Source organism: Cricetulus griseus, chromosome 9 (assembly GCF_003668045.3).
Source record: "Cricetulus griseus strain 17A/GY chromosome 9, alternate assembly CriGri-PICRH-1.0, whole genome shotgun sequence".
NCBI classification, from domain to species: Eukaryota; Metazoa; Chordata; class Mammalia; order Rodentia; family Cricetidae; genus Cricetulus; species Cricetulus griseus.
Window position 1 is genome coordinate 12164430 of NC_048602.1, and position 13781 is coordinate 12178210.

The 13781-nt window shown below is 42.7% G+C and overlaps 1 protein-coding gene across 1 annotated transcript; it reads right to left on the reverse strand.

Moving 5' to 3' along the window:
• Positions 1-3397: 3397 nt before the first annotated feature.
• On the reverse strand, positions 3398-11086 carry LOC100770986 (pregnancy-specific glycoprotein 22). Its single transcript, XM_027431353.2, has 5 exons — positions 11023-11086; positions 9490-9849; positions 6319-6678; positions 4752-5111; positions 3398-3753 (listed from the first exon to the last, which is right to left on the reverse strand). Exons 1-5 carry the CDS (start codon positions 11084-11086, stop codon positions 3398-3400), a joined length of 1500 nt encoding a protein of 499 aa, XP_027287154.2.
• Positions 11087-13781: the final 2695 nt, after the last annotated feature.

The following is a 13781-nucleotide window of genomic DNA, read 5'->3' on the forward strand; positions in this document are numbered from 1 at the left end:
GCTTGGTCTGGCTGAAGCTTGGTCTGGCTGAATATGCAGAAGCTATCCCAGGAAGACAGGGCCAACCTAGGTGTTCCTATGAGTGGTTCTGGCTCAAGAAACCCAAAAGGAAATGAGTAGTCTAATTCTGGCCATGAATAGAATACAATTTACAGGCAACACACAGATTGACAAAGTCACATTGTTTTGCTCTCACTGAGTTCCAGATTCCACACTCCTAGTTTCCCATGTAACTTCTAATGACACTGAAAAAGGGAAAGTCCTGAGAGGCTCTGACCACTTAGTCCCCACAGGATGAACTATGTTCTGAGTCTCAGGTTCATGTGTTAATGCTAACATGTCTTCACCCTTCACTGGGCTGGAGTTGGTGCTTGTGGTTGTGTATAAATTACCATTCAGATTGCCTTGCTTAAGACTTCTGACCCTTCCAAGGACCTCTTTCCACTAGTGTTGACTTCTCAGCTCCCTGGCAAGCAGAGTCCACAGAAAATATATGAGAAGGTGACTCCCAGACAGATGCAGGGGCATCTGAGGGCTCAGAGATAGTGCTGCCTCCAGTGTAGTGTTGGAGAAACAATCTTTGTCACATGTGAGCTGATGTGCAGAGCTCAAAGGTAGACAAACAATGGATGGCCATGTAGCCCAATGTGCTGTGTTCCTCAGGATGCACTGATCAGCATTGCTCAGCATGGGCCATTGGCCTCCAAAGCTTATCTACACTGCAGATAGGTGGTGATGATACTTCTGATGGTGCTTCCCCGGGGAGCCTCAAAGCCTTCCTCAGGATGTGATGTGTGAACAGAAACCTCAGCCTAGAGACCAGGAGCAGACCTCCTTTCAGCTCGGTGGGTCCACAATTTGATCCGTTCTGCTCTGAGGGTTCATGATAACGAATGTGAGCCACTGGTCCCTCAGAATGAAGCATGGATGTAGGAATGATGTCAGAGTGTTAAGAATTCAGGCATGTTTTGCACCAGAGCTACCTTTTATTCCCTTGGGTGTTAACATCCCTTCCCTAATTTGCTTGGACCATGTAGAGATCTTTCTTGATGTTCAGGAGCATACTGATGATGTGACCTCTAGAAACTAAGTGTGGGAATTTTTGAAACAGGCCTGATGCACCAGGTCTGATTGACAGGTATGCTGACAACTTTCTGTCCCTGACACAAGCTATAAACTCCTGAAATGTCAAGGAATTGCCTTGGTTATTTTACCTTATGAGTATCTGCTGGGAGACATGCCGAGTAGTTTCAGATCAGTATATGAATGTTTCTACAATGGGTCTTCTGATGAAGCAAAAGCCCATGGGGGACAGTCTTACTCAGTAATGACCCTCATATTCAGGGCCAGAGCAGAATATTGCTGGGACTTTTCAGCCTGCATGTGGTCTTTTCTCTTATAATATTGGTGATTTAATATCATTTCGCCAATTATGCATGGGACAGATGTGGTCATTCTCGGAAACCCAATTTTTCTCAATTATTTTGCCCTAACATTCTTCAGAAGCTGTTGTTTCTCAGGTGTTTTCACTCGGGATGCCAGCTGTCACTTCTAGAACTGTTATAATTCAATACTGATAGGATCTGAGGCAAATCACACTTATTTCTCTAAATACATTTTAAAGTGTATTGTTCTGTAAAATATGTGTCTGATTATCACATTTAATCTTGTAACAAGATGTACTTGGCTCAGGATTTGGCCAAGCTAGCAAGATAAATGTTGTTTTGGTTTCAAAGATTTTTTGATGTAAAAGTTGGGAAAAACATATTTGACATATTTGGTTTTGCCAGATATTAATGTTGGAGGATGGGAAAAACTTGTTTGTTAGTATGGGGGAAATATTCTTGTTTTGTTGATGTATAAATAAAGATGGCTAGGTCTATTCAGGGTTGACCACATGTGAGAGACTCATGTGGTGGTTGGACAATTCATTTCTTTGTGCCAATAACCCTTCCCTGCTAAGGACCTGAACCCAGGCGGTGGCTGGATCACAGCACGTATGTCTATGGAGTGCTTCATTGGTTATTGATAGATGTGTGATGGCCCAGCACACTGTGGGTGGTGCCATTTCTAGGGAGGTGGTCCTGGGCTTAACATAGAAAGAGCAACTAAGAAAACCATGGGGAGTGAGCAGGAAAGGATTGATCCTCTATGGCCTTTGCTCGGTAGGTTAAAATAGTGATACAAACAAATAAAAATAGGGGACAATCATTGAATTCAAAGTTGGTTTTTCAAAATTATTAACAGTATCAACAATCTTAAATTAGATTAGCTTCTTTCAAAATATTAACATTAACACTAAAGGTGAAATTGGAGACCATAAAGCCTATTCTAAAACAATCCTGTTTCTAATTCAAATAAAAAGGTTGAAAAAAAGAATACTGAGATCCATGAGTAGTCAATACTTTTGCTAACTGTTGAATGATCTAGATAAAGCAGATAGATTCCTAGAGGCCCTGAACCTACAGAGATGGAAGAAGAATCACAAAACTGATTCAATGTGAAACTCGTAACACTAAATCAATAAAGACATTTGATAAAAATGAACTTTTTTAATGATTAAAACAGCCAGACATGGTGTGGAACACAGGTCAGTGAAGTAGTTGGATATATGGACACCTATAGTCAACTCTTTACTCAGTGGGCACACTGAGAGCTTTCTCTCTGAGACCATGACCAATACAAGAATGCTTGCTGTCACCACTTCTCTTCAGGATTCCCTTAGGAGTCTTAGATAGAACAATTAGGCAAACCAAATTAATGAAAGGTAGCCAATCAATCCACTGTAAAATATATCTGCAGATGACATGAACTTATTTGGAGAAAATAATGAAGATACCACAGAAGCTTCTGGAACTGGTGATCAAACACACCCACCTGACCAGTACTTCCATAAACTAATATTTCCCACATTAAATGTCCTGTTTTGTCATATGCACAGAGACAGAAGTAGATGGGGTATACATGACTAGAGAGAATGGTATAGGTTTAGAGATAGATACTTTGGAAATGAAGCATGGTTTTGGTCACTCTTCCTCATTTCACATGGATGACTGATGTCTAGAAAACATTGGTATTGGTGAAACTGTTGGAGCACATGAGAGGATGTTAATCTCTAGGCAAACACTGCACCACTTTAACAAGGGAACCATGGCATCCAGAAGTTTGGGATGCCTGAAGTTAGTTTCCATGGATTCTGAGGATTGGATATATATTTGATCCAAAAGCTATGCTCTTAACCTCTTTACAATTATGTTGACTATATTGACATCTTAATTTTCTTTGGGAAATGAGTCTCACTTTAAATCCTGACCTATCCATGTGTACACTCATCACAAGAGAATAAGCATAAATCATCATAGGTTGTTCCGGAATGGTAGCTCACAATTTTTACGACTTAACTTTTCTCCACTTTGTATCCCTTTGATGAGGAAGTTCCCCACTCTGCTATAGTATGAGAGGAAAGAAGTAATTTTTTCCTCACAGTCAGCCTGACTGGAAGACTCATCTTTGAACTGACTGGGTTGGAGACCTCACATTTATACTCTCCAGCATCCTCTCTCCTGACAGGATCTATAGTGAGTTGGCACTTTGTCTTGGACAGCTTCATCCTCTCTGTGAGTTGAAGACTCTTCTTATTGAGGATCCAATGGGTGGAGATTCCAGGGTCAGCTGAGAAGCATGTGAGGACCACAGAGCTTTGTACTGTGACTGTGGTGTCAGAGAGTCGCACGAAGGGCTGTGTCACAGGCTCTGTGAAGACAGGGGACCAAATGACATTGGTCATTCAGTGAGCTCAACCACCCCTCTAGGACTTCACACTTAATAAAGCCTCCTAGAGGGAGAAGATGGACCTGAGACTATACATATAGCTTGCATTTTGACCCTGATTCACACACTGAGAGTGTGTATTTCCCTTTAATTAGACACACTGTAAATGATCACTGCTTCTGTGAGTTAGGCTTAGTTATGAGCAGTGACCTGACCGTGGGATGGGGGAGCTGGTCAAATTAACATCATCTTTTATTACTTACCCAAAGAAGAGAATTAACTAGGTTTGACCCCTGAGAACAAGGAGGAGCATGGAATAACTGTTTCCTCTGTTTCTACTTTTCAGGACATTGATATTCCTGTGAAGTCTCACAAACCCATCAGAATAATTGGCTAATGGTTCAGGAACTTGAACATTTTCATTCAGAAGAAGGAAATGACCATGTGACCTATCTAACTTCAGCTCCCAGGTCATTGCACAGTTGGCTTCACACTAAATAGGATTTGGACTGTCAGTAAAGACTTGTTCTTTATCATCAAAAACAGGAAATTAAGGCCAGGTAATGAAAAAAAGCTGCCCAGTGTCATCTCGAGAAAAGCTGGGGACAAAGTTTTCGAACAAGGACTTCCTGGCACTCTCTGTAAGGACCCTATGACTTCCTCATCCAGTACATGCATGAATCCCACAGAGTCTCTGTTAGTGTTGTGGGCAAGGTGAGAGCTCCAAGTGTCTGCACTAAGGCTGAAATTCTTGTACTGAGGTATTAGTACACATTCTTCTCTCTGCAGGTGGAGACAAAAGGTGAAGGGCTCTGATCTGTTTCACTTTGTCTACCCTCTCTCTTTCAGTAAGTGCCCAAACCCCTGTGTGTGGACACAATGCTGAGGAAATAGGATCACACACACACCAGTCCTGACAGTTCAGTGTATGAAGTAGGATAGCCACAACCAACATCTGGAAGCCATAAAGGGTCACTTACTCTTCACATGGAGTTGTACAAATGCTTTTTCAATTTTCGAGTCTCTGTTTAAAGTTTCTAGCATGTACAATCCTGCATCTTCATTAGTGACATTCTGGAGAAGCAGGGATCCATTGGTGTACACCAATTCTCTTTGGCTATGTGCAAGCCCCCAGATGGTGGATTTTATGGCACTGCTGTATTCTGCAATTTTAAAGATGTCTGTCCTATACACCGATTTGTACCAGAAAAATGCTTGAAGATCTTCTGGCAGATTATGAACTAAGAGAAGAACACTTCCCCCTTCAGCAACATAGCGAGGCTTTGATTCAATTGTGACTTGAGCAGAGGTGAGATCTCTACAACACGTAGAAAGGGTGGCTGGAAGAGAAAAAAAGTCATCAGTTGAAGAAGATTGGGTTGGTGGGAAGATGGCACCCTCTGTGCTGAACAGATGGATTCATCCTTCAGACTAGAGATACAGGTGTGGGTATGTCCATCCTTCAATGTAGAGGTCAGAAACACAACCTCCATTCTCTCAGTGCTTATGAATGTGTCATTTCCTCTGCAAGGAGCTCCCTCTGTGGTTGTCTAAATGCCTTCAATCAGGCACTGTACACACTCATCACACTCATGAACAGTGCAATTTTAGATAATGCCTCCACTGAACTCTACAGACCTTTCTTTTCCAGTGTGTTATGGCTCCAGACAAGTGCTGACATCAGTTACTAGATGTGCTTTGTGCTTTGCTCTGAATCTCACTATACTAGGCTGGGTGAAGTCAGGAGAAGCCTGGTCTTCTTGGTAGGCTCAGGTCATAGAAAAGTCTCAGATACTAGGATGGCTGGCTTTATGTCAACTGGACACAAGCAAATGTCGTTTGGAAGGTGGGATACTCAATTAGAAATGCCACTGTCGAATTGACCCGTGAGCAAGCCTGTAGTATCTACTGTATATTTTTAATGGGAGATTATTCTCGGAGAGTCCATCTCACTGCAGGCAGTTCCATCCTTGAGTTATTCATATTGAGTGATGAAAGAAAGAAAGCTGACAGAGACATTAGGAGCAAATCACTAAGCAGCACTCCTCCTTGTACTCTGCACCAGTTCCTAGACTTTATTTAGGACACTCTCAATTTGGAGTTAAGACCTTCTCCAGTTTGGTAGCCAAAAAGCGCTGTTCCCTATTAGCTCTGATAAATAAGAATTGAGTCCTGGACAAATAATCTCCTGGGATATAGGCAATGAAGCCTGGAACACATGACAGGTACCATGGATTCCTTGGGCTCACCTCTCTATGAGGATGCCATGGTTTCCTCACATACATATATAAATCCAAGATACTGACCATAGTCTGACATCTTATGCTGAATTGCTTTCCATCAATGTGTTCCTGGATACAGAGTGGAGTCACACTACAAAGTGTGATCTGTGACAGTTTGTCTCTACCTTAGGTGTCCTGCACTGAATGCTCAATTCCCAACACGGGGACACAGCAGAGAGAGGAGGTAGGCAGATAGATGCCAGGCATGACAGTCCTGTGTGTATGAGCTGCACCCAGCACTGAACAATGACAGAGGATCACTTACTGTCTATCTGGAGCTGCACGTGTGCTATTTCCGTTTTCAGATCTGTAGTCAGAATTCGTAGGGTGTAGAATCCGTTGTCTTTCCAGAGGACATTGTAGAACATCAGGGATCCATTCCTGAACAATGCTTCTCTACCACTGTGTGCAGGTCCCTGCACACTTAAATCTGGGGCTCTTATATGTCGGGCAATCTCAAACTTCCTGAGCGCAGTCACCCCTTTGTACCAGAAAAGGGCTTTAAGATTTGTTGGAAGATTGTGAGCAAGTAGAAGAACATTTTCCCCTTCAGGAAAATTGGGCGGCACTAATTCAATAGTAGGCAGGGCAGAGGGGTGAGGGCGCCCACAGGTGAAAAGGGAGCCTGGAAGAGAAGAGAGAGATCCATCAATATTGGGACCTTTGTCTTTTGCTAAGATGAGTCCCTCTGTACTGAGCAGCTGTGTTCATTCTCAGTCTAGGTGTTTGGGAAAGTGTCTCCCTTTCCTACTTGGTGGAGTTTAGTACATGACCTCTATGTTATCAGTGTCCCCAAAATAGTCATTTTCACTATATGGTACTCTCTCCTATATGGCAGGCTCATTGTCCATTGACCCCTGCTCTCATTCATTGTAGAAGAGTGTTGGGGTGATGCCTGCCCAACCTCTTTTCCTCCATACCCTCTGTCTTCAATCTCTGATTTTGTTGTTGTTTTGTTTCTCTTGTGGTCCACTCAAAACTGTACTTCACATTGTAGCTATTGTTTAACTTCAAGTCCATTTGACCTAGCACCTTAGAGGAATTTGTCCTATAATTTTAAAATAAAATGCTGCCTGAAAAAAAATCTCAGATACCTGTAGAGAATCAATGAATGAATAATGTCCTTGGAGCCTATGGATTGGATTATACAGTGAAATATTGTTTCATTGGCTTTGCTTTTGGAAACTTATTTACAAATTTTATTTGTGTGAGAGTTTGTGTGCAAAGGCATGTCTCAGTGAGGGGCATGGGTTCAGGACACAGTACTTAGTTGGTCTTCAGAGAAAAACTTGTTTTCCTTGCTTCTCTGTTCATCTGACAATGAAGTGAATACCTATATCCATTAAGCCATGCCACTGATCAGCAAAAACTTGATTTTTTTTCCTTTGGGAAGCCATAACTGAGAATGCCAGTCTTCAGAATACTGTGGTCATAGTGCATAACTTTGGATGAGATCAATCTCTCCCCATTCACTTACCATGTCTTATTCACTGAGAACTTCCTGCTCCTGAGCAACTGCTTTCTTGTATCTTCTCTACTACAAACGTCAAGACTCCTTTCTGGTTCTTGTCCCTTTTAGGAAACTCCAAATGGTAATTCGGCCCTCTACTCTCACACACTATCAATGTGAGTTCTCAGTTTTGGGAATGAGCCCATGAGAGGTAGTGTGCAGTTTGCAGAGGGATACAGATCATCTATCCTTGGTCTTTGTGGCACTATATGTCCTCTTTCTGCAGTTCTTCGGCTCCAGCACAGGTCCTAAACTCTGCTGTCCTTCCCCCATCTGAGCTAAGCATCTTCCTAGGAAGGAGTACCTCCAGGAGTGTCATGGGCTGTAGGTGGGTCTGTGTTCAAAACACTGCCCTGCCCTCTCTTCTCTCAGGGCTATCTTGTTTCCCTCTCTTCTGTCCTTGTGTTTGATTCCTCTAGAACACACTGTGAGCTAGGCTGATGAGCATTCCTATGTCTTGAGAGAACAGTTGTATAATCTAGAGTTAACATCTGCTGTGTCCTGGCCTTGGTCTGTCAGTACCAAAGAGGGGATCTCTGCATTTCCTGTACAATGCACAAAGCCAACTACATACACAGTATACCCTCTGATTTCAATGTTCTTTAAAGATGGAATATACTCTTGGCAGAAAGGGGACAGAAAAGTCTGTGAGGGCTTCAAAGGGACCAGTTGCAAGATACACAGGAAAGGGACAAAGCTATTCTCACTGCAATCACTAGTCATGATTCAGATTCAGGACAAAGGCCCAGGAGCAGATGTGTCTGGCATCTCAAATCCTGGTTGAGTGGGAATAGGAGACCTGAGTCATAGGAAGACGGTGTGGATTCTACTGTCCATGTGGAGGTACAATACAATGTTCCCATTTCCTCTGCTTACTAACCTGTGTTATGTGTCTGTCCTGGGGTTTCTGTGTTCCATTAGACTTTAGTCTAGGTGATTCCCGTAGATTATCTTTCCCTATGCTATCTTTCCCAAAAACGCTACAGAAATGAAGAACTTATCAATACAGTAGTTACAGGAAGCAGACAGTAGGTCTGAGAAAACAGTGTCCTTGACTTTCAAATCTGTAGTGACAGAAGTAAAAGCCAGGATAAAATGTAAGTTCCTGGTTTAGGTTAATGCTTTTCTGAATGTTGATTCTGCATCTTGCTGCCATCCCTTATAAGCACTGGTGGAACTGCAGCTCACATCTGGGGGACTGTCCATGCCAGCAGAGGCTCTAGACATTTGTCTCCAGGGGAGAATTTCCTGAGCAGGATCCCAGAGAACAATTTTCAGGAGGATCCACATCATCTGTCCCTATCCTTCACAACTATGACCTTCCTGGGAATTTCATAAGCACATAAGGACATTTATTTTATGGCCTGTGCACCTTTGAACTCTGTTATCCCTGCTGAGTCTCAGGAGATACCTGTGATCTCAAATAAAGATGGCATTCTTTACAGTGCACTAGCTGCATGCACATGTCACCTGATTTCAACTGTCAAAAAGAACTTTTCACTGACATCAGGAAGTAAAAATGTAACGCAAGTAAAATTTTTCTCAGGGATACCTGGTATTGAGTCAGGACAGAGGATGTCAACCAGAGATTCCTGTGGCTCACCTTTCTGTGAGTATCCCACTGCATTTTCAACTAGGCCCACTCTGTCCCTTGGAGACTTTCTCAAGGACACATTGTTTTCCAGAACCCCAAAGGTCTAGACAGTGATACCCTAGGCTGAGTTACCCAATTTACACCCAGCTGCCTGCAAGGTAACATCAAATGAAAGACTGGTTCAATGAAGTCATTCTCCACCCTGTGTGCCCTGCCCCAAATGCTCAAACCCCAACATGAGAACACAATGCAGAGGAGATATAGTTACAGGCTAGGTTTGATGTTTTGGGTTTAGCCCATCCAGAACCCAGAGTTTACAATGATTTACTTACTGTACACACGTAGGAACATCCTTGTTGTAGATACAACTTTTCCACTTCTATTTATTGTTCTTAGGGTATAGAATCCTTTGTCCTTCGTGGTGACATTTGTGAGCCACAGGGATCCATTGCGATACAAAGTTTCTCTACCACTGTATCCAGGCCCCGTTGCACTTAGATTAGAGGTCAGGGAAAATAGTCCAATTCCGAACCTCATTGACTTCACTCTTTTGTACCAGGCAAAAGCAAGAAGATTCTCTGGTAGATTTTTGGCACTGAAAAGAACATTTTCCCCTTCAATCACTGGAGATGGCACTGACTCAATAGTGACTTTGGCAGTGGTGGACAGATGCCAGCAGGTTAGAAGGGAGGCTAGACATCAAGAGAGAAAAAGAATCAACATTGCTCAGTGTGTTCATTACTCAGTTTAGGTGTAAGGGTAGATATGTATTTACCCCCTTGATGGAGGTGAAGAATATGGCTTCCACTCCTTTAAAGTCTTTAACTGTGTCCTTTCCTCTCTATGGGGTTCTTTGCTCCAGTGTCTTCCTGACTCCCCTTACAGTGTCCCCATATCCCTCCTCACATGGAGTGTTTGGTGTGGGGCACCATGCTTCTCTGACATCCTCCTCTAGAGTGTCCTTACTTTCTGACATTTTCTCTATTCCCTTTGTGTTTCTAGACAACCTGAGTCTTCAAGTCCCAGATAATCTGATTTCTACTCCATTTTAACCAAGGTTTTGTGAGGACATGAACTCTCAGGAAGGTTTAGTTCTTGAAAAAGACATACAACAGTGAGGAAGGAAAAGAAGGAAGGAAGGAAGGAAGGAAGGAAGGAAGGAAGGAAGGGAAGGAGGGAAGAAGGGAGGGGAAGGAAGAAGCGACAGAGGGAGGGAAGGACGATGAAATGAACAAAGCAGGACTGTGACCATGGATTTATCTCCATACTTCTCAGGTTTAGAATGATGACAATAATTGTACTCAAGTGTGATTTGATGATCTCCAATTTACTTATGTATTGCATGAGAGGATTTGGGAAGGACATGCCCTAACACACATGTGCCAGTCCATGCAATTTTGTTTGTGTAGAGGCACATGACCCAGTGTGCACATCTGCAAGCACATATGCCAGCTCCTGTCTGGAGGGCAAGGTTGATCTTTTAGGAGTCTCTTCTTTCAATCTACTATATGGGAGTTGAGGACTAATTTTAGGTTGTATATCAGGACACTGAACAACCTCCCTGGCCCACCAATCTTTGATTTGTGTTTGGAGAGTCACCTGTCATGGATGGGAATTCGACTTCATAAAATGGCAGCCAATATGGCTGACTTTGAATATTAAGTGTTTGGAACAATTCATTTCCATCATCACCTCCTATCTGATGAAAGCTTGCGGCTGCTAAGTCTCTGTACATCACTGTACCTTCTGCCCTATGATTGAAAACAGAATCCCTGATCTTTTTCTGGGTCTCCTTTCCTATTTACAAGACTCCATAATACTTCTGAGTTTCCCTCACTTTACACTCAGAGAGTAGGTAGTCTTACCAGTGAGCAGAAGTCCTTGCCAGAGTGTGTAGCCCTTGTAGAGAAGCACAGAGGACAAAGCCATCCTCTTACTGTGGCATCCACCTTCTGAGAAGAAGAGATTCAGCTTCAGCACAGTTGCAATTGTCAGTTGTCCTTCTCCCTCTCAGCTGAGTGTCCACCTAGACAGGGTAACCTCTCAGATTCCAGTAGGCTGTGAGTGGTGCCATCAATCAAAGACACTTCTCTGTCCCTTACACTTTTAGTGCCGTCTCACATAGCTTTCAAGTTTTCTCTCTTTATATTTCACCTCTAAGCAACACATAGAACAACAAGGTTGATAAACATCCGGTGCCTTCAGAGGATAATATACCACCCCAAGGCTGACACATGCAATGTGCTGGCCTTGGGTCTTTATGTTTCCATGAGGGAGGCTCTTTCCTACCTATGTGTCAATGTGGCCCAGAGACCCAAGTGAGCATTCAGTGTACTATGTATTATTGGAGGATTTAAAAAGATGGAATTTACTTCCAGCAGTACAGTCACAGAGACTACAAAGGGACCAGCTGAGTGATAACCATGGAGGAAGAGCAGCCCTTTACCACTCATGTAATAAGACAACCTTCTGACCCAGGAGAAGCCAGAGGTGACCTGCATGTAATGGTAAGAACAACAGCTCCTTTTTCCATGGAGGATTTCATGGCAGAATTCCAGCATTTTATTGCAGGGCATCTGAAACATCTGGAACAAAAAGATTAAAGTTAGAGTTTATGTCAGCATAAGGAAAGGGAAATTCTTGTATAGAGAAGGCCATAGAATCTCTTTGAAATCTACTATAATCATACTTAAGCAGAATCCTACCACAGCTTTGTTGCAGATCAATAAAAGAGTACTTTTAGAGGATGCAAAGCCCTAACCTATCACCAGCAAAAGACACACAACAACCCCAGTGTACTCTCAGGAGTGCACTGAGCCTAAATATGAGAAACCTCTTTCTCTATCCCCCTGAGATTCTCTACACAGAAGTCCCTCTATCCAATTGTACCTAAATCTCTGGCCTTGCTATATGTTCTAGGCTAGGCCAGGGTTTCCTAGCCAGCCTAGGCATCTGTTTTGTGGTTCTCTGTCCAAAACAGAGGAGTGACTGAATGTCCAAAAATTAGCCTTGTGTATGTAGGCTGTTATAGCCATGATGCAACAGAATTAACTCACAGGTTGAATGGGTCACTTTGATTGTCACTTATTTAGAAATTATATATCCATAGGGATCTGTGTCAGTTGTGGCACTCAGAACCCTATTTCACTCAGACATCCTCAACCTGTCACCTGCTAATAGGCTTTGACAATATACCCTCCACAGGTAGGTTATATTCTGACTCTCAGGTTCTTGCATTAAGGCTACCATAATCATGCCCTATGGGGTTGGATTTGTTGCTTGTGATATTGGCCTTGGGGAACACTATCAGTTGTATGAGGAGGACAGACAGAAGATGCACCCTGTGGGAAATATGATAATTCTTTCAACCACTGTTGGTCTATCTGTCCTCAATTCATGTTCTTAGCGAGCTAAGTAAATGAAGACTCACAGGCACATGCAGGATTTGAGTGCTCAGAGATGGTGGACCTCCTATGCTGTGTGGGAGAAACAGTCTTTGACCCTTGTGAGCTGAGCTACAGAGCTTGATGGTATATTCATAGGTCCTAGATTAGGAAGGCCATTGTCTTCTTTGATTCTAGCTGACCCTCTGCCTGCCTAACACTATGGAGTTCTTTATCCCTCCAAGTGCAATGACCTCCACTGCTATGCCTGGACCAGTGCCAGGAAAGGCCTTGCTGTTCAAGGCTATGCTCTAGATAGGACAGAATAAGGAACCCCATTGAGTTTTCCTGAGAAGCACACACCATCCATCTTCAGAATTTAATGTTTGTACAGAAAGTTCACACATGACACCAAGAGTGGGGCCGGCATTCAGCTAACTACCCAGACTATACAATAACATGTACCAATCTTCCCAGGTGATTGTTAGTGACTGAGTTGAGTTACAGGACTCCAAATGTAAATGGTGAGAATCAGAATGATATAGGAGATTGAAGGTTATGGTGCTGGGTACTATGTATTTAGACCAGCACAGATGCCTTAACAGGCATATATAGTTTTTTTATGTTAGATTTCAGGGCTCCTGGGGCACTATATATCTTTCAATTATGGAGATACTGAGGAACTTCATTAGGTAATGAATCATTCAAACCACTTTACATTTCTCTAAGTTCCCTTGGAACTAAATGAAGCATATAGTTTGAAATGACAATTGGTCTTAGACATCCATCTTGTGTACCCTGTACAGCTTGAAAACTTCATTATTTCCTGGCAACTACAACTGTATTGAACTAGCAATCACTATATTCTGTTTCTGGTAAGTGTATGGTAAGTCTGATTGATCTCAATAAAATGATGAAAGCATCAGCCTTTCTGTGTTCCCTGTAACCTTAGCCTGATTAATTCCTTGCCCAGCCATGAGAGGTAATCTCAGTACAGATTAAGCACAAGCACTTGAAGTATAGGGAACAGACAGGCTTGCAACAGGATGGAGTGGATTGAATGTAATTGCTTCCCATATCTCAGGATGTGACACTATTAAGATGTGTGGCCTTGTCAGTGTAGGTGAGGTTTTATTGGAGGAAGTGCGACAATGTGGGGGTGAGCTTTGAGATTTCTTATGCACAGGACAATACCTATGAAGTCAGTCAACTTCCTATGGCCTGCAAGATGTAGCAATTTT